The sequence below is a fragment of the Phyllostomus discolor genome, chromosome 5 (assembly GCF_004126475.2).
Source record: "Phyllostomus discolor isolate MPI-MPIP mPhyDis1 chromosome 5, mPhyDis1.pri.v3, whole genome shotgun sequence".
NCBI lineage: Eukaryota > Metazoa > Chordata > Mammalia > Chiroptera > Phyllostomidae > Phyllostomus > Phyllostomus discolor.
In genome coordinates, this window is record NC_040907.2 from 40,084,668 (window position 1) to 40,110,612 (window position 25,945).

Consider the following 25,945-nt stretch of genomic DNA (forward strand, 5'->3'; position numbering starts at 1 on the left):
CATTCTAAGGAAACAACAAAGGACAAGACATTGTGATTGCCCTCAAGGAGCTCACTGTCAATAGCTGAGATAAACATACAGTCATTCAGAGAGCAAGAAGACAGTGGAAGGCCAACACCATCCAATCCAACCTTTGGGCTCAGAGTTTTGCCAGTGAAGGTGGAAGCAGATCTGGACCTTGAAGATGACTAGGAAGAAGTAGCTACATATGCAATAGCAAAGTGTGAGTTGAGAAAAATTGCAGGCAGCTCAGCATGGCTGGTTTTCAGGGGATAAGGAAAAAGGTAGGTGCGTCCAAAGAAATAGTGGTAGACAGATAGGCAAGTCTGTGGGATTATAAAAGGAAGCCCATGTTGAAATTCCAAATCTAACAACATAGCTGACTTAACTCCGGTAGAACTACCTCCCCCAGAAAAAAACACATAGAAATGCTGCATAAAGTATAGCTCCCTCCATTGAATAAAGTGTAACATAACAATTCTCTTTCCCCATTAACACATGGACCAGATCAAAAGAAGTTCCATAAATCAGAACTGAAAGGAGAGTAAAACGAACACAGAGAGGCAACCAAACTGGAGAGACAAAGAAGCATGCCTCCAAGAAAAGGAGAAATCTCTAGAAAAAGAACCAAATGAAATGGAGGCAAACAATCTACCACATATAGAGTTCAAAACACTGGTTATAAGGATGTTTAAGGAACTTAGGGGAAGAATAGATCAATTCAGTAAGAAAGTTGACAAAGAGCTAGTAAGCATAGAAAAAGGCCATGGAAACCATAAATAGTTAGAAATGAAGAATATACTAGAAGGAATCAACAGCAGATTTGATGAAACAGAGGATCAAATCAACATTTGGAAAACAAGGTAGCGGAAAACACCCAATCAGAAGAGCAAAATAATATTATTATTTTTAAAAATGAGGGTAGTTTAAGGGACCTCTGGGACAACATTGAGTGTAACACCATTGCATAATAGGGTCACCAGAAGGTGAAGAGAGAGAGAGCAAGGGTTATTTACAGAGCCAAGATATGGAAACAACCCAAATAACCAGTAATAGGAGTGGATAAAAAAGATGTGTACACAAAAGATGTGTATACATATATACAATGGAATATTACTTGGCAATAAATAAGAATGAAATCTTAGCATTTGGCACACACGGATGGACCTAAAGGGTATTATCCTAAGTGAAATAAGTCTGACAGAGAAAGACAAAGAGTGTATGATTTCACTTACATGTGGAATCTAAAGAACAAAATAAACAAACAAAACAGAAACAGACTCATAGGTAAGGAGAACAGATAGAGTTGCTGGATAAGAGGAGGGTTGCGGGGGTTGGGTGAAAAAGAGGAAGATATTAAGTACAATTGGTAATTACAAAACAGTCACAGGGATGTAAAATACAGCATAGGGAATATAATCAATAATTTGTAATAACTACATATGGTGCCAGGTGGGTACTAGACTTATCGGGGGGATCCCTTTGTAAATTGTGTGTCTAATCACTATGTTGTACGCCTGAAGCTAATATAAAATAGTATGGAATGTCGACTATAATTGAAAAAAAAAGGAGAAGAGACTGAGATGAGAGCAGAACTGGAGCCTCACTTGGCAAATGGGCTTTCAGCTGGACCCAGATGAGGACCCCCGTATTTCCCCCCGAAGCAGTCAGGTGGCAGGGCCCTGAGTTGGGGCAAGCCCACTCACAGCAGCGGGCCTGCCCTTATCCATATATCCAAGGCAAACATCCTTCAGACATGCCAGGCTTCCAACTTCCTTTATTAGTCGTGTTACGAGCTTTCATTTAAAAAGCACATTTAATACAAGTATAGTTTCGCAGATACAAGTTTTCACTTTGTATTCTACAAAAGTCTTTGAATATTATTCTCTTTACAAAATGAAACCTTACAAAAATACTGACAATGTTTTTATACAGTTTTCTCTAGTTGCAGTTATTTCTTTTATTATAAAACAATGTCTACCACAGAACTACATTATTTTAGTTGATATTAAAAAAATTAACTCAATGCTTTTTTAAGCAGCTAATGAAGTAACACAGGTCGAGACACAGTTTATAATCATAGTGGATATAGCTAAAATTGTTTCAGAAATAATATTTTACATAGTTAACTTTTAATGTTTTATACATTATTTATATAATATTTATATATAAAAATCATAGCTTGCTATAAGTTGAAATGACAGGACGGCTTCTGTGGTAAAGATGTGCTTGTGGTTGATCCGTGTGGTTACATTTAACCCTTCGAAAGGTCTGCATCCAAGATCTGAAAGCATTTCTTCCTTCCTCCTTTTCCCAAAGGTTCAGTAGAAGGGGTCCTGTCTACTGCCTAGAGTGGGCCTTACATGGGAGGACACTTACGGATAGAGGATGAAAACTCTCTACGGAGATTTAGCCCATGTGTTCTGCCCAGCAGAACCTACCAAGAACTGCCCTAGAGATCAACCCCAAGACAATAGTGCTTTACACAGCTTAGCAAGAGCGACTCCCACAGAGACCTCGTCAGCTCCGTTATCTGGAAGGGCAGCCTCTCAGGCATGAGACCATCTGCTACTCTGGCTCATTCTGACTTTGAGTAGCCAAAGGGTTGGTTCATTTTTCATTCTTGCCCCTTCACTCCACCATCTCTCTCTGTTGCGGAAGGCTGCTTTCCATCAACCAGTGGCAGGCCACGCCTTGGCTCGTCTCTGGGCCCTCACAGGAAATCCCGGCAGGCACAGAGCAAGGATTTCAAGGGAAAAAGCAGTAACCAAAGCTAACCATGACTAAGAGTGTGCAAGTGCCCAGGTGATTGATGTACAACATCAGCATCCTGCAACCGATGCCTCAACATCACAGGATGGTCTGTCAGAAGAAGACAAATGAGGGCCTGTACCCTCAATTTCTTCTGAAATTGTGCTATTTGTGAAATTCACTCATCCACAAAGAGTCTCCTAATCACTAATGTGAGGGACTGTGGTGCTGGCCTGTGGGCCAAGAAGTGAGTGATAGGCTTTAGGTCTAAGAATCTGGATTCAGGATCTAATCATTTGACTGAGCATTTGCTCTTTCTTTATACAAAACAAAAAACAAAAAACAAAAACCCCCCAAAAACCAACCTTCCTGAACCAAAGTCACAGTAGAAGACAGAGTGGTGTGGACAGAGACATTAGAGGGGAGTCCCCAATGGCTATTTTCTTGCTTCAGTGCTATTTCTGACATCATGTGCTACAATGTTAATTTGAGCTTTTCTCACAGGCCTGGGATGCCTCAGGTCACAAAGGTGACTGGCAGACTCTATTCTAAACCTTTTAGTGTTTGTTCCAGAACAAGCCCGTGTTCATTAGAACATGAACACTTAGACCAATTGCACATCCAGGGTTCCGGCACTTGGTGTTAGTTTGCTGTTGTTTCCACATAGGTGAACACTACCTATTTTGGAAGGCCACAAAGTAAGACAATTTTTTCCTTTTAAAAATCAGTCGGGTAAAAAAGTTTTTCCCTACATTCTACTGTCTGATGAGATTGGAGAGCAGCAAGACCTTGCTGTCAGCAGTCATTTTACAAAAACAGCTCAGGAGGTGGGCGGTGCCTACACCATGTTGTGGTGATTGTTCCTGTCGATAATGTCCACAGGTGAGAGGATTTCCTTCCTGATAGGAGGCGGCAGGGAGAGTGTCTTGGTCTTGAAGAGGTCGGACACGAAGAAAACCTAGAAGGACAAATCAGAGATCCAAATCAGAAACTGACATTTGGGGTTTGGGGCCAACAAAGCAAAGGTGACAAGAATGTGGACTTTAGGAACCCAGGATCCCAAATCATACATCTCTAAACAGGGAAGGACCATAGAGCTCATCGAGTCCAACTCCTACTGTACAGATAGGGAAACGGAGGCCCAGAGAAGGACTGTGACATGCCCCAGGTTGCACAGCTATGATAGGAATGGAATCCAGTTCCCAGTGCTCCAGGTCTTCAACCTCCACTTCCTTATTTCTCAAGGCAAACAAGCAGCAGTGAAAGATAAGTTCCCAAACAAAGGAAGCAAGTTCTAATTGGTCTGTCATTAATCCATGATAATTTCCCTTGCCTCACAAAGGGCTGTAGGGTGTAACCAGAAGACAGCAGCCACTATGAATTCCTATCAGCAGGAGTTGGAGTAAGGAAGCAGTTGTGACCACTTTTCCTGACATCAACAATTTGACAAGGGTCAAGAAGCTAGGGTCTCGTTGCTGAGGGAGTCAGCAACTAACCCAGAGGAAAGGTCACCGAAAACTCGCCTATCGTGTCTTTCAAGTCCTTCCTCCTTCTGAGCATGCAACCTCACCGAGTCTCTCTTGAATCCCTGAGAAACATTTACTGAACACACACTTGCAAGGGTGTAAAGATGGCTCAGGATGGCTCCTGTCTCAACTAGCTTCTGATAAAAGATTCAAGAACTTGACGAGTTACTAGAGTAAGAAAAATTTATGCTTTGTATTAGATGGCAAAGTAAATACAGACATCAATTTAGGCCATTTAGCAACAGGAGTCTGCATTAAGTAGCAATAAGCGGCACCTATCAGTCCTGTAATTTAATAGGAAACATGTGGCTGGGTTTCAAACTAGGGAATAAAACACTGTCAAAGTTCCTCTGACAGTTTTCTGGAGGGAAAAGGCTTTGTCCTGCAGAGGGGAATGGTCTTGCTATTAATGATGGCACTGTGACTTCAGTCTGGACACATTTTAGGCAAGAAAATGAAGTTTATAATAAAACTTCACCAACATCACGCTCTAGCAGCCAGGGACAGGACACACTAAGGACCTGGAGCATTTCTTGAACCAACTGCCACAATGTCCCTTCTGTAGTAATGCAACAAGCAACAAAGTGCTACAAAAACCACAGCAAGAAACTGGTGATGCTGATTAACCCAGAAGAACTGGGTGGCTAGAAGACAAAGTATAGCAGAGACTGACTCACTGGTCACCACTAAACACTTTACACCCTTTCAAATTTTGTATGCATCACATCAATTGTTTCTACATATTACCTACTGAAATATTTAATTACTATTTTGTTTTTTGTTTTTTTTTGTAAAAACAAAGGCCAAGCTAATCCTATGACACTATAAGAAAGTGCAATATTAGCCAAGAAATGTAAGATTATAATACATTTATAGCCTGAGTGCTCTCGAATGTACCATTTGCAAAGGAAAAAATCCAGCCTTGCACCCCTGTCTTTTCTAGGGAGGTATGAGCAGTGAGAACTGAGTGCAGGAAGGCCAGTCTCCGAGCCAGAGCCAGACCCGAGAACCAGGAATGAAAAGGCCTGAACTGGGCCCTGCCAGGAGGCTCCAGACTCCCCTGTGCAGGAACCTTTATAAGTGCTGGGAGAAGGGGTTCTCACGTGCTCCGATGAAGAAATACTAACAAACATGATTGAAGTTAAATGTGGAGATAAATAAAATTTTTTAAAAAAGATTTTATTTAGTTACTTTTAGAGAGGGAAGGGAGAGAGAAAGAGAGAGAGAAATATCAATGTGCGGTTGCTGGGGGTCATGGCCTGCAACCCAGGCATGTACCCTGACTGGGAATCGAACCTGTGACACTTTGATTCACAGCCCGCGCTCAATGCACTGAGCTATGCCAGCCAGGGTTGAGATAAATAAACTTTTCAGCACTCCTCTGACAGGGTACAAAGCCCATGTCCTCATTTCTACCTGGAAATTACCTTCCTCTCCCTCCTTCACTTTGTCCAGAGGAAGGTTTCGATCAATCCCTCCATTGCTGGGTTTTGACTCCAGTTCTTCCAACCCGGGAGCTTATTCTACCAAATGAGCTTTTACCACTGTCATTTGAGAGGTCTTTCCCCAGCCTCCATCCCACCTGCCGAGGGCAAACAGAGCAGGGGGCAGTCTCTCCACCCCCAAATAAATACCCCCCTCCAAGACCCTGACACCACCTTAGTCTAGTGGCTTCTTTCCCAATTTAATTTCCTGAGCACGTATCTACTGCATACGAGGGCTTCCATTTCTGAACTGCAAGACAGGAATAACAGAGGGTGCGAGGCAACATGTGCTTGAGAAGACCTAAACCTACGTCTGGTACATAGTTCAATAAAAGGCGCTCCTTTCTGTAATTCCCTGGGCACCAAAGTGATCACTGAACCTAGTGATGGCCATGCCCTCTCATGTCTCCAGGACTTTGGAGATCAGCCTTAACTCCTAGATGGGAGGCTTCCTGAGAATAGAGCCTCGGACCTAATCACCCTATATCACCTAAAGCACTCAGCACTAAGCCTTGCATACACCAGGGGCTCAACAAATGTTTGTTGTTAAATTTCTAACCTCCTCTCTACTGAAAGCAAGCACTCTGGCCTTGGATCCTATCAGCACATTTAACACCTCCAGACCACATCCTCACACACCACACGCACACAGCCCAGTGGCAAGATGAAAAGTTGAGTCAGGTCCAGCAGAATCCTCCCCCCACCCCCAGCCCCACCCCCGAAGCTATATGTCATTTGCAGCATGGCTTGAGGTTATACAAACACTTTTTTGGGATCATGAAACATGATCCTGTCAAGCTTCAAACAGGGCTCAGTCTTCCTAATGCTTGGACAGCAGAACACACAAAGGACTAATAAGAGTGAAAATATCTTGACTTGGAGCAGTTCCATTTCCTGCAGAAGATGATCTCCACCCAGAAAGAAAACCCAGGCACCCAGGCTGGGGAGGGTCTGTATAAATTAGGTAGCTATCTTCGGTCTACGGAACACACCCACTCCCGGCCCCAGTCCCAGCCTACAGATCTTCCCCCCTTGATGCAAGAACACAGCAGACAATACATAGCCTCAGCAAACACAAAATCTATATCCGAAGCCCCAGGAAAACTTCTAAGTTAACCTACCCCAATACATGATTTCAATTCCATCTCTCCTTTTGTTTGCATTTTATACATGCATGTTTTCTTGAAAAATGCAATCAGTAGACACTTATCGAACATTAGCTCTGTGCAAAGTCCTGAGATTATAAAAATAAATATATGCAAGGCAGTGTCCTTTGCCCTACAAGAGTTCACAGGGCAGTGAGAGACATCTGGGTAAATAGGCCACTACAATTGCAGAGTTTTAAGGATTATGATATGGGGAAGCCAGGTGTTAAAGAATCACAGAGAATGGGCATCTAACCTAGGCTGAAGGGGAGGAGAGAGGGTCTTAGAAGGCTTTCCCCAGAGGAGGTATATTTGAGCCTAGCTTTGAAGGATAAGTAGGAGGTAGCCAGGTGGTGAGTGCCAGGAATTTTGTTCTAGGCAAAGGGAGCAGTGTGTGCAGAGGTGCAGTGGTGAGTACAGCACATTCAGGAGTGGCAGGAAGCTCAGCATGGCTGGGGCCAAGCAGTCAGTGAGGCTGTGGAGGAGATAGCCAGATCTTCAGAAGCTTCCTAGGATGTGTTAAGGAACTTGGACCATATCCTATTGGCCTTTGGAGCCATTGTCAAGGCTGAATCAGGAGAACAGTGTGTTGGGAAGCCTTGCACTAAGACTGTGATGGTATCTAAGATAGAGAAGGAGCTAGAAAGGGTGCAGAGAACCCATGGGCAGGGGTATCAGTCAGGACACTTGCAGAATCTGGGAGAGGATGAGTCCTCAACTATAACCATGCAGTATAGACAAAGAAGAGGGGATCGTTTTTGAAATGTTGAGGACAGAACTGCAGTGGGTGGACGTGGTGTGTGTGTGTGTTGCAGGGAGAGCTAAGTTTCTCTCCACTCCTGTTTTCACCTCTACAAATCTTTGTACTTGTTCCCATCAAAACTCTTAAAGTTTAGGTAACTTCTCTAGTGGAAAAAAATTATAGCTCTGCTTTCCTCTGCCTTCTCATATTTTGGCTTCCTCTGATTTTGGGTTGGGGAAGTGGTTCTGCCCTCCTCCTGGGTTGCAATGGTAGGCTGTCCTGTGGTCCACTTTGCTCCAGCACTGAGGACAAGGGAGACCTTCTGTCAGAGCAAGACTACACACAAACAAGGCAGCTGCAGGCTGGAGGGGTCCTATTCACTGTGACGAGGAGCTGAGAAATGCACAGGGAGTCCCCTCGAAAATGACGACTATCACTATTATACCACTGGGCCGCCATCTCCCACTCCCCATGGAACACACAACACACCTAAATGAGGGATCCATTACCTACCTCAGAGGCTTGCTCAAAGGATTATACGACATAACCAAAGGCACAGGTGCGGCATGTTGTCCAGTGCCAAGTGAAAGGTTAATAAATGGGAGCCATTTCACTGGTTTGTGTGTTTAGCACCTACCTCCACAAATCCCTCCTTTTCCCTTCCCCTTGTATGGAAAGAGAAGAAAGAAGAGAAAGGATGAAAAGAAAGTAAAAGGAGAGAGGAGAAAACAGGAACAACTGAGAATATGAATGGACACACGAAAGCCAGGTTTAAACTGGACCCGAAGACTGACGGCCAATGGGAATTTTCTGTAGGACAGTTAGGACTTGCTGTCAATGTCCTATAATTTCTGGGACTATTCTGGAGAATGAGTCAGCACAATCAAAAAGAAAGAAGCACCGATGTCTTCTTGTCAGCATTCTCTGACTCCAGGGATGCCAGCTGCCCCTCCCGCAGGGCCCACACGCTGGCCCTGGGATCTCCTTTCGGCATCCTACTCTAATGGGATAGGCAATGTACAGATTAAGGAATGACTTTCTTTACAGGAGAAATTCTTGGGACCTGGCTTTACCTCATACCTGAGGAATAGTAAATGTCTAAAGAAAAGCCATCTTTGACAGCCCCATTTTAGTGCTTTAGAAAGCAGTAAAAGCAATCAGTACCTTTTTTACCTCAGTAAAATAAAGTGCTTTCAGTAGCCTTTGGCATTGGGAATTTGTGTGATTTCTTAATGCAGCTGAGAGGAGGAAGCATGATGGGGTGGAAAGAGTGTCACATGAGGAGTCAGGATCTAGTCCCAAAAGTGCTATGGCTGTGTGACCCAGGCTAAGTCACGCTCTCGTCTAGGCTTGAATTTACAGGAAATGAAGAGGTTTATGACATCGGATGATCAATCTTGTGGTGAATTTTGTGCGAATGTTACTTAAAAATATACCTTTCCATAGTTACTTTAAGGCTGAAATATAAGAATTCATGTGAAAACAGTTATAAAGATGTGTATTCAAATCCTACCTCAGTTACCATCATTCATGATCTCTTTGCTACTGAGGGACATGAAGAAGCAAGTTAGTCCCACAAAAAGTAGGAGCAGCAGGGGAGAGAAAGCTGAAGGCAATTCTGAAGGACAGTAGGGATCTGCGTCCTGCTAAGGACCCTACAGAAAGGCACTCCTGGGCTGCCAGGAAGAACGGTTCCTGGTCAGCAGGACGAGAGGGCTGACGGCCCTATGAACGGGGTGCTAGATTCAGCAGGAGTCAGCAGGAGTGTGGTGCCAAGGACGACAGGGGCTGGCCAAAGGCGAGCACCCCCACTCCCAGAACTTGTACATGTTGAAGCTGAAAGGGTGAGGGAGGCCACGATTTACTGAACCCATCTCCTCCATGATCCCACCAGTTCCATCATTTTGAATTCCTAGGATTACAAGTCATACCACACGTGTCCATCTCCAAGCCTTTGTTATCCTTCAGCATGGAACGCCCTTCCTTCTCTTCTGTGTCACATAGAAAATGTCCACTCGTTTTTCAAGCATCACCTCCTCTAGAAATTTTTTCTAGCCTTCAAACAGCCTCAAGGAGAATGAACTATCCCCTCTTGAGCCCCCGCTGTCCCCAGGGGAGGGTCCCATCCTAGTATATGTGCCTTCAGTCGCACGTTTGTTCACATGTCTCTAGATCAGTGTTTTTCAGACTACATGTCCTAAATCAGGTAACTTACAAAATCAATATATTGGGTGGTCACCACATGTTAAAAAATTAAATTAAAAACACTGTAATGTACCACACACAGTAAGAGTAAGTCTTAGTTTGTGAAATATTTTAGTCCTGTGTGGGTGCCTCCATTGGATTATGATGTAAAACGTATTTATTATGAATTGTGGTCAAGCCTTGGATAGCTACTGCACTCTAAGCTCTTCAAGGACCAGCTATTTTGGGTGCCATATCTTTAAACAAAGCCTAGTACTTAACACACAATACATATTCAATCAATGTGTTGCATGTGCCAAGCATGGTACATTTTTTATTCACTGAATCCTCAACCCAAACATCACATGTGGTTACTACCACCTGTACTTCATAGAATGGGAGAAGGCCACTGAGAGGAAGTGACTTGCCTAACTAGCAAGTGGCAGGAATATAGCTCCACATCCTGAGTCCCTGCCTCACTGTCCACCCCATCCATCTCAGCGGGGAGTGCAAAAGGAGAATTTAGGAGGGAGGACTCTGCAAACTGCAGAATGATGCGAAGATACTGTCGTCCTCTCCTGGCGGGGTCAGCGTTTACCTCTGCCTCAGCTTCCTTCTCTTTCCCGCATCCACAATCCTGGCACCCTTGTCCACCTGAGAGTGAGGGCCTGGACTGTCAAAAAGCTAAGCTTTTCCAGGGCCAGGAGAGATTTGGGAGGTCATTTCATCCACTTCCCCTGTGCCTAGGCAGAGTGGAATAAATCAGTGGGAATAGATAATCTCTCCGGTTGGAAGAGAACGAGATCTCACAAATTCATGGCATAGACCAAGCATGTTTTACAATGTATTATTTTAGTGCTCTGAGATAGAATCAAGGGCCCCAGGATCTGGTTCCTTTCTGCCACTGTGTGTCCCACACATGTCACACATGCCCTCTCTGGACCCCAGTTTCCTCTTGAGGGAGATGTCACCACTGGACTCGTCTTCATATTCACCTTCTCGCTTGTCTCTTCTCTGAACTGGGGCAAAGACAAAGAGCACCCTCGCCCTTCCCTGCATCCTGGAGGAAGACAGCAGCACACAAAAGAGCGACTGCCAGCAGAGCCCCACCCCGGGGGAAGAGGAAAACCAGGAAAGGCTCTGCTGTGTGTTTATGAAATTCCCAAGCAGCTGCTTCCTCTACTGAACCCACAGCAATGGCGGCCTGGCCCTGCCCTGACCCCCTCCCAGGGTCCTGTAATTTGCCATCTGTTAGAGGGTCAAAGGAGGAGGTGACCAGATAGGCAAGTTGTCACAAGACAGGAAATGAACTGATGTCTGTCCCCTCATCCCAGTCCCTGGATTACTCCAGGGAGTGGGCATGGTGAGTGCAGCTGAAGCGTTCACATCTTGATAGAAGTGACTGTGTGTGTGCTGGTGTGGGGGGTGGCACTGGGAAGGTTAGTATATGCCTGTGTTTACCCTGACCTGTCTGTCTGTGTGTCTGGGTATGACTGAATCTGCCTGTGTGACTCTGGGTCTCTCTGGGTGCTGGCTCTCTGCTTTTGTCCTGTGTACCTCTGCCTGCATGTGTGAATCAGTATACAGGCCTATATGACCCTACGTGCCCATGTCTTAGTATTGAGTCCATGACACTGTGTGGGTTTTCTGTCTGTGTTGGGTGCCATTGTCTTCTCTGTCTGAAAAGGGTTCAACTGAAGAGCAGTGTGGGGAGGAAACCAGACCTACTTCTGTTTGGCATGTGATTTTTGTCTAAACACATCTGCTTGCTGTGACATGACCCTTGTAAAAAAAAGTGCTTGGCTGTCACGGCCTGGTGCCTAGACTCTACAGTGACTAAGCCATCATTGTGCGTGATGCACTGTACGCACTGGGGGCTTAAAGACATGTCATGATCCCTGAGTAGAGGTTGTCTTCATGGGCTTTCAGGGACATGGTTACAGCTGAGAAAGCAAGTCCAGCCCAGACATTACAAAATCAGCCACGCCTAAGGATCTCTGCGCGGGAAGGTCAAAGAGCTGTAGGGCCTCCAAGATCAATTCACAGTTGAGGAAATTTAGCTCGGAGGGGAAGTGTCTTGCCTGAGATCACAAGCTAATTCATGATTCATTCTTTAACAAATGCTTATCAAGCGCCTATTGTGTGTCAGCCACTGTTCTAGGCACTGAGAATGAATGACCAGAAAGTTAAGCCATGGAGTCTGCTATTCAGGCACCCGCAGTCTTGCTGGGGAGACAGATATATGAGCAGACAATTATGATAGAACCAGGATGAATAGCATAGCAGGAAAAGCATGCAAGGGGCACTGGGGGCACTAGAAGAAAGTCAGACAATTCTGTCTTCAGAGAAGACTGAGGGAGTTGTGGGAGGCTAAACAATGGCCCCTGAAGATGTCCTGTCCTAATCCCCAGAACCTACTAATACGTTACCTGATATGGCAAAATAGACTTTGTAATGTGGTTAAGTTAAAGATCTTGAGATACGGAGAGATTGGAGCGATTACCCTGGGTTATCCAGGTGGGCCCAATGTGATCATAAAAGTCCTCATAAGAGGGAGGCAGGAGAGTCAGAATCACAGAAGGAGATGTGATGATAGAAGGAAGATTTGATGATGCTATGCTGCTAGTTTTGAAGACGGAGGAAGGGACCACAAGCCAAAGCCTGCAGGCAGCCTCTAGAAGCTGGAAGTCAAGAAAATGGCTTTTCCTTAGTGCTTCTAGAAGTAACAGAGCCCTGACAACACCTTGATTTCAGCCCAGTGAGACAGTTTGGAATTCTGAACTCAAGAACTGCATGAAAATGAATTTCTGTTGTTTTATATCACTTAGTTTTGTGGTGATTTGCTACAAGGAAAACAAACACAGAAGGCTTCATCAGAGATGAGGGGAAACTGGAGCAGCGTTACATCAAAGGGTGTCAGGTGAGCTCAGGGAGCTGGAGAACACTGTCGAGTTCGGTGTGCCTGGAGGGGAGCAGGAGATGAGGCCCTTAAAGGCAGCTTGGATCTGTGTGGAACCCCCTCCTGGCTTCTCTGCTTCCTCTCCGTGTAACTTAAACCTTCTTAGTCCCTGTTTTCTTATCTCTTCAGTGACTATAAGGTTCAATATAGGGCCCGGGGAGGACTGAAGATGATCTATGTAAAGTATTTAACATGGTGGCTGGCACACCGAGTTTTCAACACATGTTAGAAAATGTTATTCTAGAAAAGCAGAGTTCCCACTCTGCTTTAAGTGAATGGGGGTTCATTGAAGATTGGCTTAGGAGGCTATCAAGCAGAGTGGGAAATGGACTCTGGGTCTCCTGGCAGCCCATGCTGTGGCTTTGTAACCTACTGCACTGCCTGCCTCTTTTAGTCCTCCTAACTAACCTCAGGCGATGCCTCTGTGTTTCAAGATCCATTCAATATAGCCCCATTCACAGGTGAGAAGAGAACTTGGCTTTTCTGGGACTTCACTAGAACAGACAACCTTGATTCTTGGGGGAAAGTTCTATAAGACACAAGCATAATAGGGGTCTGCCTAGGCTGAGAGCTATGCTGCATAACTCTGAGAAAGTGTGTGAGAAATCCTTCAGCCTCCTCACAGTTCCCTCTCCTGGGCAAACAGCATCCTCAGATGGCCTTGTGGTTTCCCAGATCCATCTCTGCTCAAACCAGAGTCCCAAGCTTTGCTTCTGCCTTCCTCCCAATCAAAACCTGGATGACAGATCTTATGATGAGAAAGGACCCATTGCCTTCTTTTCTGCAAGCTGAGCATCCCCAAGCTCTTCTGCTGACTAGCCACGGCTTCTTGCCCTGGCCTCTCAGATGGCTTAAATGAAGTGGCTCACTCAGTGCTGTGATTCCAAGCTAGTCAGGACCATGAGCTCCAAGTGCCAGGCTGGGTGTTAGGCACTGGAGAAAAATGATAAATAAGATAGAGTCCTTGCCCCCAAGTGTTCACAGCTAAGGGGGCAAAAGACGGGGAAAGGCATTTATCACCCCTTTCCGAACCACCTTAGCAATGTAAAACCCGCTTTCAAACTCGGGGCAATGGCTGGGTCAGCCCACAGGGTTGGGAAGGCCCGGTGACACCCTTAAAGTGTGCCCCGTTAAGCAGCTGTCTATGCTGTTTGTGCCTCAGGTTCACTCTGGCTGACCTCAGCTCCAGTGACCATCCATCCTTGCCAAGCACAGAGGGCAAAGCTGTGGAGTCAGAGAGCACCTGGGAGCAGCTGTCAACTAGCTCTGACCTTGGGTGACTTCAGTCATATCTCTGAGCCTCGGTCACCTCATCTGTAAACTGGCTTTGTGGGCCTCAAAGGAGACAATGGGTAAGGGATCTAGAGCAGTGCTAGCATGGAGTAGGTGCTTTACACATGCTAGAACCAAATTCCTATCCTGTGCTACAGTAGGCCAGAGCCAAACAATATAAAAAATCATTTCCTTTCTTGAAAATAAACCCCTGCTGTCCTGGACACTGTCTAATTGTTCATGGCCAATGCTCAGGAGAAAAAAGAGGGGAAGGCTACCGAGGATCCCCAGTCTTTTAATTTTTTTCTTAATTGGGGGTGCAGGAGACTCTAATTAAGGCAGTGGCGCCAAGAAGGAAAACACAACTGCAGGCTTTGTGGGCCTCCCCCTGCCGAGAAGGGCACAGTCAGCAAAGGGTTACCCTGCCCTTTGTCGGTGCTTACACCCATCCCCCACTGTCACTCTATATGAAAGGACCAAGCATCAGAGAACAAGCTGGTCAGTGACAGTTGCTCTCATTACCGGCTTGCTCCCGCTGCCCGCCCCCCCCACTTCTCTCCCCTCTGGCCTTGATGGGAAAAAAGCAATGAATAAAGACACCAAAACAGCCAACCCTCTAGAGGTTGGGACTCACATGCCAGGCTGGCCAGCAGCTCAGATGCTACTTCTTTGCGGTGTCCACACTGATTGCCCCACTCCTCGTCCCTCTCCTTGCCCACTGCACTGAGTCAGTCCCTCGGCTGCCTGCCAAAGTGCCCTGTCCCTGTCTCCAGGACAGCTGCACGCTGTATTGTCACTCCTGCGCGTGGTCTGACTGTGGGAGCGACTAGACTCACATTCCTGGGGGGCAAGGGCTGTGCCTTAGCCATCCCTCTGCTTCAGGAGAATGTCCCGTGCGGTGCTCTCAGGGAAGGACACATCACCTCACTGACTCTAGCTTTTTGCCGATTAACGGTGCATTTATTTACATGGAGCAAGGATCCCTGAGAGGCCTTGGTGAGGCAGGGATAATAGCAAATATGTGGCATATGGTCCTCGCCCCCAAGGAATCCACACTCTAAAAGGAGACACACACCAACAATTTCAGCATGGACAAATGCTGTCGTAGAGGACAGTGAGAGAGGTGGCTGTAAGGGCACATGGGACTGCAGCCAGGCTTAGGAATTAGGAGAGGACAGGGGATGGTCTATATTTCCCATTGTCTGTGATTCTTATTGTGTATGAACAAGGGTTATACTAACAACAATACAACCTATATGTGTGGTGCTCACACATCTAGTCATTACTACATTCTGGGGGTTCCTGCTAGACTCAGGGGAGTTCCCCTGAGAAGGGCCCAGGAAGGTACAATATCAGAATAAGTACTCATTCATGTTTGCTGAATATGCCCCTCAAAACTTTTAGCAGGCAGGAAAAGCAGAGATTCTCAGGGAGATGGAGGCCCAGAGATGGAATACCTTATCCTATCCTCACTGGGATCAATATGTGAAAAGGGGAGCTCATTCATTTGGAGCAAATCAGAATGTGGCCAGTCCCAAGGCCATTCTCTCAGGAGTTCTGTGACTTGATGGGTAAGGCCCTCGGGCTGAGGGAGGCCTTAGCCTTCACCAAACTCCCTCTTCTGACCGCAGGTCACTGTGGGACAGACACTTTTCCAAGAAGCTGAGTTCTACTAAATAGTAAGTGTCCGCCAAAGCAGCATTTGAGCACTATGATTCTGGAGATGTGCATGTGACCTGGAGCAAGTTTTCTCCTCTCAAACCCTAAATGTCCTCATAGATAAAGTGAATCGGGCTGCATCTAAGTTCTCTTCCAACTGCAAGATTTTATAAGCCCAGATCTGCCCTTATTTGTGGAGCAGAGGATGTACAGACCCTGCTGGGTGAAAGCACACAGGGTTGAAAGACGCAGTCATTACTCTTGTTCTACTGCAGGGGTCCTGGAGTAGGTGACTGTTCAGGCACCAAGCACAAACAGGGACTGAGAGCTCCCTGGCTTTGGTCACGGAGCTGGAAATGTCTTCCAAGCAGCAGTCTAGGGCTCTGCTTACACACTGAGGACAAGATGCTACTTACTATGCAGCAGGCGACCAGGGCTCCTTGCGCAAATCCTGCCAGGACGTCACTGGGGTGGTGCTTGTGGTCAGATACGCGGGACAATCCGGTGTAAAAGGCCATCATGAGCAGGGTGAACTGCAGGAGGGGCCGGAGCAGACGAGCACCTCGCCAAGTGAAGCGGGCCTGGAGGTACAGCTGGAGGCAGGAGATAAAATGAAGAGATACTAAGTGACTCACCATTCACCAGCCTTAGAACACCGGGTTGACACATGCTACATTTATAGCTTGGGTTTGGCATCATGTGAAAAGAGCATTCAACTTAGACATGACCTCAAGCCAGTTATTTAAAATTTGAGCCTTGGTTCCTGTACTAAAAAAATAAAAATTTTTGAAAAATGGAGGTTTTCTAGGGAGGTCAGCTTCAGAGAGAGTGGAGGATGAGATTACATGACAATGGCCTTGACACATTACCTGGCACGTACTGGACACTTAATAAATGTTTAGTTTCTTTTTCTTTACTTCTTGATTGAAACTAATTAAGGAGAGTAACCAGGGTTACTAGAAGTTTCCCTTTTACAAAAGATAACATTTAACGCATTTGTGTGTTTTCCCGGAGATGATGGCTATGCATTCCCTACGCTGCCTGCCTCCTAGGATTGCCATGGAAGTAAAGACGAGTGAGGTTATCCTGTGAGTCACAAAGGAGATGCTTCTGCTTCGGAAGAAAGCAACTCTATCAAAGGGCAAGTTTCTAAGTCACTGCTCGGGACTCTGGATTTTGAATTAGAAAATAAGGAAACACATAAACTGACCAGACAATACCAAAGAGCTTTCAAACAGAAGTTGACAGACACGGGGCTGGGTGGGGTCAGAGAGTAACCTGAAGAAAAATGAAAGAAAAAAAAAAAACACCTCTGGCTGAAGCAAAAAAGCTGAAATGACGTCAGCTGGGCATTGTCCCCCATAGTTATCTTGCTGCAGTTTCCGTTCTAACCTCTGGACACAACCTCCTTCCCAGGTTCCTGTGGGAACTTGGGAAACGAGGGGGGAAGAGGCAAGGGGACACGGGGAACTTCCGACTACAAATCAAAGCAAAGCCCTCGGGAAGACCAGGAGAAAGGGGAAGAGAGCCAAGGGGAGGGGGCTTATGGCCTAAAGATAGACCTCTGCCCTTCCTGAGACAAATGGACACTTTCCTTTTGGTGGCCAGGAAGAAAAGCGTGCCAGTGGCCTATCCTGAGGAGACAGAAGAGTGGAAGATTCCGGAGTCCGTGTCGGAAGAGAGTCTAGCACTGACTCCTCACCACTTGGGCGACTATTTAAAAAACCCAGGCCTGGACAGCAGCAGGCAACTTTATAATTATTATGAAATTATATGAATGTATTATTGGAAATTTAAGAATAACAAATGAAAACATAATAAAGAGAATGCATTAATATTGTTGGCTGCTAAATAAGTGATAAAAATCAATGGTTCTTCATATATAAAACATAATCAGTTAAAGATCTAAAAGAGGAAAAAATCAGCATAACAGCAGAGATGATTAAATAAATAGTGATTGCTTCCAAAGAACCACATAGCCTGTATGAAATAAGGGACATAAAGGATAATTTAAATAGAGGGCTAGAATTTTATTTGTTAGGAAACTTTTATTTGTAAGAATACCTAACTTATAAACTCATTAAATGGCACATAAATTCAATCAGAGTCCCATGGACATCTTGTACAAATTTTGAGAAAAAAAACTTTAAAATAAAAATTAAGTTATAAATAAACAAACCAGGCAGTATGATATGTGCTAAGGACATAGAAATGAGAAGTTACAATTCCTGCCCATGGATCATACAACCGTCGGGGAGCAGTGGGGGGAGTGGATACATAAAAGCAAAAATAAGTACACTTAGGGGTTTGACAGGAACTATGAAAGAAGCTGGGGGCCCAGGGTCAATTACTAAGTGAAAGAAATATCTGACTTGAGTTCTAAAGATGCATAGGTGTTTGCTAGCAGGTAAGGGGATAGCAGTGAGGGGTGTGCATTCTAGGCAGAGTTCCACCGACAGCACTTCACGTAGCTCGGTACAGCTGAAGAGGGTGGATGAGAAGAAACGGGCTAGCGGTAAGCATAGGCTGTTCGTGAAGGGCATCGGATGTCAAACTAAGGAACTGGGTCTTTATTTAGTAGGTCAGTCTCTCCTAAACCGTACCACATGGAATAATAGAGATCTTACAAAAAAAATTGGTAATATACTAAATCCTTACTTTTGTCACAATAATTTTTACAGAACATTTACCAGTCGAGTCCCAGCTGAGTCCCAATTGAGAAATGCTGCTGTAAGCAATGGTGAAAAATTAAATAGTTTTAAGCAAGGCACTCAGTACCATACAAAATAATCCACACGTCAAAGGCTAGTCCCTCAGTTCTGGTGACATGACCCTATAGCAGAATCTACCATCATAAGTCAAAAGCTCCCTTGCTTTGGAGGGTTGGGATAGGGGTGCTGTGGGTGTAGCTCCCACTCAACATAAGTTCTAAGGACAATGGAACCAAGTTCAGGGAACAAGGAGTTGTCCACTTGTCTTGTGTCCATTATGGGCTGATCTCCCTCTAACAAGCCTCGTCAGTGGATGCGGTGGGATGGGTGACAGAAGGAGCACAGGCTGTCATCAGGAAAAGCTCACTGATCCTGTTTTCTCCTGTAGAAAATAAGTCCAGCAATCACTGTCTCACAGACTGCAGTACAGAGTGGTGGTAACACAGATCAAGTGCCTGGCTCCATATACTGCTCAGTCAGCAGATGATCTTACTCTCTAACCATTTTTCTCAATTTGGACAGAGTCGCTTCAAGATTTGTTAATTTCCTTCAATTGAAAAATCAGCAGGTCTTCAAAAAATGCTTGTTTGAAATCCTCCAAAACTTCCCCCTGCCCCTTCCATGTAGACTTAAGGTCACAGGCCTGGGAAATTGGGGTGGGGCAGAGGAAGGGTGGGTTTCCCAACCGGACAAGGCACACATCTCCCCCTCCACTGACTCAGATACTTAAGGCTGGAGTTTAATAAAAAAAAAAAATGGGAGGAACTTGAGAGGAAGAGAGACCAGCCTTAAGAATAGCTTCAGGAAGAGAATACTTATGAATGAGCAAGGAATACGGAGCCATGGGGAAAGAATCTTTCTGGGAAGCAGTGAGACACGGAATTACAGTGGGCAGAGGGAAGCTTGTCCCCTGTCCCCATATTCATCAGTAACTAACAAATCTATGGAGGAATGTCTCGAGATCTCAGGACTAATTCTGGTGTCAGCAGCTAGGGCTTCAGGGGGAAGCACAGTGGTAGTAAAGTGAATTTTGGGGTGATAGCCCTGACTCTGGTCCCAGCTCTACCACTAACTGTGTGGTCACTTAATTTCTCAAATCTCGCCATCTCTGAAGCAGGTTGAACAGTACCCCAATCTCGGGGTTGCCAGGATCCGAGGAGACAACACAGGAGGACCCTGCCTAGCATCAGATGGGTATGCAAGGCACTCTTCCGTGAATCCACGCCACCCCTTTGCCTTGGTAAATGAGATTTACTCAATGACTGTGCTTGATTTCACCAAAACAAGTAAATTGCTAAAGAAAGATTACACAATGACCTTCTACCCAGTGACTACTTCTGATTTGAGAAGTTAGCTGGCAACAAAGGCTTTAAGGTTGATTGAAGAACCTGGTAACTCCCTCCACCCCACACCAATCAAACTGCTAATTTTGCTGGCTCATGGCCCAGTTCGCAGGAGCCATTCCAGGCCAGAGGCCTAGACCTCCCCACAATCATGACCTTTCTGGAGTGCCCTGCTCCTTTGGAAACCTGAGCCTGGGGACACTCTGTGGGTCAACAGGCCCTATTCACTGTCACTCCCCAATGGCAGGTACCCCTAATTCAGGACAGGAAGTCAGACCTCTGACCACAAGGATGTAATGTCCTAGTCCTAAACCAAACAGCAAGGAGACTTTCCTAGAATCAAAATTCCTACAGGGACTTCATCAAAGTCCTAGGACCCTGGAAAACAGTGGTTAGGAATGGGGTGAGTAGAGCTGGAGAGAAAACTAAGAAGTAAGTCACCCTGACCTTTCATACTGGTCAGCAGCTCTGAGGTCCTGTCCCATATGCCTGCACTTCCCCATCTGTGGGAAGCCGGCTGGGCTGGGAGAATGTACTTCCTACCCACCAGTGTGACAATGCAGAAAGCAGACAGTGTTTGACTTGCAATCAGAGCAACTAGATTTGAATCTTGTCTTTGCTGCATACCAATTGTGTGACCCTGGACAAGTCACGCTGCTTCTCTGAATTTCTGCTTTCTCATAGAAGGAGATTTGTTCATTCAAGAATAGATGTGAGCATCTATTCTATTCAAAACTCTGTGAAAGACACAGACATGAATAAAATAAGTTCCTTCACGAAAAAAAAATGTAATCTTAAAGTCCTTTTTTAGTAGTGATATTTTTCTTCTCATTGTTAACTGCTGATTGTAGATATGAGGTAGATTGCAGTAGATAGGTACTTCTGCTCCTTGCCAGCACCCCTGCCCCACCACCACATGATGTGTGCCTGAAGTCCCCAGCACAGGGAACACACCCCATGAATGGAGTTCTCTTCTTCCTGGTCCTCGCTCCAAAATTGGGATCTTGTGGAATTCCAACAAAACCTCCTTAGAAAGCTCTGGCTGGATTCAATCCGGCTCCTCCAGTCTGAACTAGCAGAGTTAGATGTGGGGTGAGTAACACTCCATTTTTGCTAAGTCATTTGAGTTTCATTACATGATTTGCATACTGGTGAAACAGGTCTGTACTGTCCTCTCACTTCATTTCCATCACTCTGGGGACAGCTGTGCTGAGAGTGAAAAGGAGGCTTTTGTCCTTCCTTCTGTCCCTGCCTGCTTTCTTCCTGGAAGTCTGTCCAGATCTCTGACACCCACAGGGAAAACTTTATCCCTTTTCTCATCTCCTCAGTGGCCCACACTTGGCTCTGGTTCAGGGCCTGGTGACTAGTCTATGTGCCGCAGACCTGGAATTTCTCTCTGGCAAGTCATTCAACTACTTACAGGACAAAAGAGAAATTTTTAGTTGACTTTCCTCCTCCTTTAAAAGGGAATCAGACCTCATTCTCTATCATTATCAGGGATAGAAAAAGAAACTATCATTTTGCTGAGCACTATGTTAGACACTGTGCTAGGCACTTCAGATGACATAGCCTGCGTTGTCACATTAACCCGTTAGGTGGACACCATTGTGCCCATTTTGCAGATAAAGAGAACAAGGCCAAAGGAGGCAGTGTCACTTGTTCAAGGTAACAAAGAGTCATGATATAAGCTTTGCCTCTCCCTAAGTCCATAGCTCTAACCACAGACCCACCTGGCTTCCTCAGGTAATTGGTGCTTTGCACACCAAGTATTAGGGCCTTTTTTATTGGACTTCTGTCTTTGGAGAAAAGAGGAGACTACGCAGATGTCTTGGACTAAAGGACAATCTACACGGGACATTCGGAACTTCAGGCTCCTCTCATTTACCTGTCACACACTTTTATAACACCCATGTCTGAAATATAAGTGCACAGCTTTGTAAGAATAGAATCTCTGACCTGATCTTAAGCTAAGGAGGGCTTGTGAACTGACTTAGGTCACCTCACAGCAGAGTTAACAACCCTTTCCTTTCTGCTCCAATGCTTTGGCCCATCCTGAGACAGAGAACCTACCCAACGGCTCTGCAGTTCTGTGCTTTTCAGGCTTTCCACACAAAATGGGGCTCTTTTGATGTCCCCAGTTGTTTACACAAGGTCTAATTACAGGTCGCTATCACTGGAAGGATGGATGGATGGATGGATGGGTGGACAGATGGACAGATGGATGGATAAGAGGATAAAGTAGAGAGGAAAAAGAGAACAAACATCTGGCACCATGGTGGATTCCCTCGCAAACAACAATCTTGTTCCTGCAAAGTCTTGGCACACACTCCCAGGATCTGTGAGTAGGCCTCGCGGGTGCACCAGACCCCACTGTTCCAGGATTCTCAGCATGTTGAACCAAACCTCCGTGACTAACAACCACAGGCCACAGAACACGGCTGTCAGCGTACAGCCATTTCCCCATTTCCTTGATATTCAGCGTACCCTCTGACACATTAGCAGTTCTCACGGGCACCACAGTTAAAACGGTCATTAGTGGCTTATACCATGCAGGCCCCTCGTGATCTACCAAGCCAGCGATGAGGAGACAAACACAATTCTAAATGCAATGGAAAGAAGCTAACAGTTTCTCTGGCAGATATAAACAAAGAAGTGAATATATAGCATGTCAGATGGTGAGAAATTGGGGGGCAGAATAAGGCTTCAAAGGAAATTAGGGAGTACTGGAGGAGGGGGTGGTAATTTTTCTTATTTTTTTTTCAATTACAGTTTACTTTCAATATCATTTTGTATTGGTTTCAGGTAGACAGCATAGTGGTTAGACAATCACATACTTTACAAAGTGTCCCCCCGGCCCTGATATTTCCAGTACCTATCTGGCACCATACAGAGTCATCACAATATTAACTGTACTTCCTATGCTGTACTTTACATCCCCATGACAATTTTGTAACTGCCAATTCATACTTTTCAATCCCTTTACCTCTTCCACCCAGTCCCCCAAACCCTCTTTTCTCTGCCAGCCACCCGTGTGCTCTTTGTATCTGTGAGGGGGCTGTCATTTTAAACAGGGCGGCCAGGGAAGGCTGCTCCGAAGGTGAGGGGGCAAAGTGTGGATCCTTGAGAGAGCACAGCAGGACCAAGGAAAAGGCCTCCACTGGAACGTGCTCCCTGACCAGAGCTGCAGAAGGAAAAGCTGGGCCTGTGATCCCACAGCTCTCCTCAGCTCTCAAAGCGCCCTCCACTCCCTGCTTCCTACCAGCCATCAATGCTTACTGAACCGCATACCTGCAGTTCTCAAATCACCATCCTCCTTCTCACCTACACATAGGGAGTCCTTCCAAGCCTCCCACCTTCCCCCTACTGGAAGCCTTCCATGACTTCAGCCACCCTGCCCTTAGGCTAGCTGCCACAGTTCTGAACTTCCATGGTAACCTACACATCCCCAGGCCCCTCCCGCACCAGTGAACCACACTGTTGTCATGGTCGGCCGGCTTCTCTCAACCACACTCTTCAAGGACTGTGCCCAGGCCTTCCTAATCTCCATATCCCCACCCTCAGCATGGTGCTTGGCGTGTAACAGTCACAGTCACCCACTAAATACATGCTGGATGCTGAATGTGGGATTCATAGGTGAGTCCCTGGAGGGCAGGGCCCAGGTCTGATTTATCTCAGCAGCCACAGAAGGTGACAGACTGCCTGGCACAACAGAGGAAATACCAGGTATGCTACATGAATCGGTGCCTGCTCAGGTGTTGGTATTTAGCCAGACAGCCAAGTCGCCTTTAGTCCCTGACCGTGGAAGTGCAGGACCAACCCAGCAGTGGTCCTCTGGGGGTTAAGCCAGGGCTCAGGGGTAGAAAGTGCTGCTTATGCTTATAAGCTATGGGATATTTTTCTTTTCTTTCTGTTAATTTTTATGGAATTTATTGGAGTGGCATTGGTTAATAAAATTAAAACATTTCAGTTGTACAATCATCATCTGTTTATTGTATTGTGTGTTCACCACCCCATGTCAAGTCTCCTCCCATCACCATTTATTCCTTTGCCTGCTTCTACCTCCCCACACTCCCCTCTCCCTCTGGTAGTCACCAGGCTGTTGTCTGTGTCTCTGAGGTTTTTTTCTTCCCTTTACGCTTCCATGCCCAGAGATAATTTGGTGTTTGGGGCATGGTTTTTCCAAGCCAACCATTTTACAAGTCAAAGCCCAATATGGCATGCCCTTCAGAGCCACGGGCAGCTCTAGACGGCAGTGGGCGTTGGAAGGCCTGGAACAGGGAAGGCAGCGCCTGCAGCAGGCAGCTCTCTTTGAACTGCACTGAGGTGATGTGGGGCTCAGTGTTCCCTGGCGGCTTCCCGTCAACAGTTAGGTAGTTCACACTTCTTTCAAAGAGACCCACTGCGATTTAGATAGAAATAGACACCATCTAATTTCACTCTTTCATTTGATAGAAGGGGAAAATCTTGAGAAGAAAAGTGGCAATAACCATGTAAAATAGAAATGATGGTCTCCACTTCATAAATGGGTACACTGAGACTTGAAAGCTAAGCAACCCACTCACGGTTCCATAGCTAGTCACTGCCATGGCCAGAAGCATCCAGGCCTGCCTGACTCTAAAGGCAATAGCTGTTAATGCTACAGCCAGCTGGTTCAAATGTGATGCTCCCCAAGGCCCCAGGGAAGCTGGGCATCACAGACTGTGCTAACAAAAGCACCCAACTGCAGCACTTCCTGAAGCCCAATGTGAAAGCATTGGGGAGAGGGTCTAAAGGCTTCTCTGACTAACCGATGGCAGGATTTTCCACTGGCCCTGACAGGCAGCAATGGTGTTCTTCAAACTTGCTTTAGAAAGTTTGCAAACTGGGCATTCAAAGGCTGGGACTTCTGTGTAATATCATCTAAAAAGAATCCTGGCAAAGAGCATGGCCCCTGCTTTTTGACTCTTAGCTTCAGGGGTTGTTTAAAGGCAAGATAACCTTCAATCTGAAAATAGGGCCTGCGTTTGTATGTTGTTGTGTGGGTGTCTGCGAGTCGTGAAGGTTGAATGTGTGTATGTTCACAAGGGTTCCTGAGAGTGTGCAGTGTTTGCAAGAGTGAGTGTGTGTAGTAATATGCTTAGGAGAGGAAGGATTAAGGAGGCTCTTCTCCTCTCTCGTTCCCTTTCCCCTCTCCCATTCTTCCTCCCTCCCACCTCCGTCTTTTCCTTCCTTCCAGAAATATAAACAGCACTACAATTTTTCCTCCTGCAGAGAGATGCAAATAAACATTCAATCAAAATCTACTCCTCACCCATTACCCCGACAGAGACTTGCTGAAATCACAGCTGGTGAGGAGGTGACTGAGGAGTGGGAAGGTGGGGCGGTGAGGGGAGCGTCTCCCCCATTAGAGCAGATCAGAAGTAAGGCGGGTTGCCTTCATGTGGAATTAAAATTAGCATCAAGGGCTTATATTCTTTAAGTTTGTCCTGCAGAGGTTTGTTTTGTTTTGTAATACAATGGAAAGACCATAAAATGATGCCAGGATCATAAAGACTAGCCTTCAAGTACCCTTTCTGCCTCTTTCTAGATGTAGAACTTTTACTGCTTCACTTTTTAAAGTTGGTTGGTTCCTTTTAAACTGAAAGCAGGGTAATCACAATGCGTTCCATTGGGTTTACCCAATGGGAGAATGAACATCACAGTGTGAGCTCCACGCAGTGCCTGGCACACACAGGCACCAGGCGCCCGCCGGCACCTGTGCCTCTCGCAGAGGTGGAGCACAGAGCACAGTGTTGGTTTCAAAATGATTTAGTGTTTTTCTCTTGGAAAAAAATGAAGAAATCTGGAAAAAACGAACACATATCTACTCCTTTAAGCACCTTTACAAAACAGTGAAATTAGATCTGTAAAATTACTTCCAGCCTAGGGTGAGATGTAAAAATGGAACAGGAAACTAAATATCTTTGCTAAATTATCCTTTCCAAGAGCAAAACAAAAACAACAACAAAAATGAAGAATGGAGGAAAGTTCTATTCACAAATAAATAAAATCCACATTCAATGTTTCTATAAATGGGGGGCCCGCTTTTAGTTCTGTATCCAGAGCCCTCCAAACTGGGAAAGGACTGGGGAAAAACAAAACAGAACAAAAAACCCCTGACATTTTCTCCAATTCCAAATCATGTTGTTTT

At 45.7% G+C, this 25,945-nt stretch overlaps 1 protein-coding gene across 1 annotated transcript in view; it reads right to left on the bottom strand.

The window, feature by feature from the left end:
• Positions 1-1,760: 1,760 nt before the first annotated feature.
• The window catches only part of PLPP3 (phospholipid phosphatase 3), a 79,612-nt gene continuing 55,427 nt past the window's right edge, over positions 1,761-25,945 (bottom strand). The window contains exons 5-6 of the mRNA XM_028511250.2: positions 16,139-16,315; positions 1,761-3,709 (exon numbers count right to left, since the gene is read on the bottom strand). Coding sequence (XP_028367051.1) covers positions 3,590-3,709; positions 16,139-16,315 — 297 coding nt within the window. The 3' untranslated portion in view covers positions 1,761-3,589. The remainder of the gene's footprint in view (positions 3,710-16,138; positions 16,316-25,945) is intronic.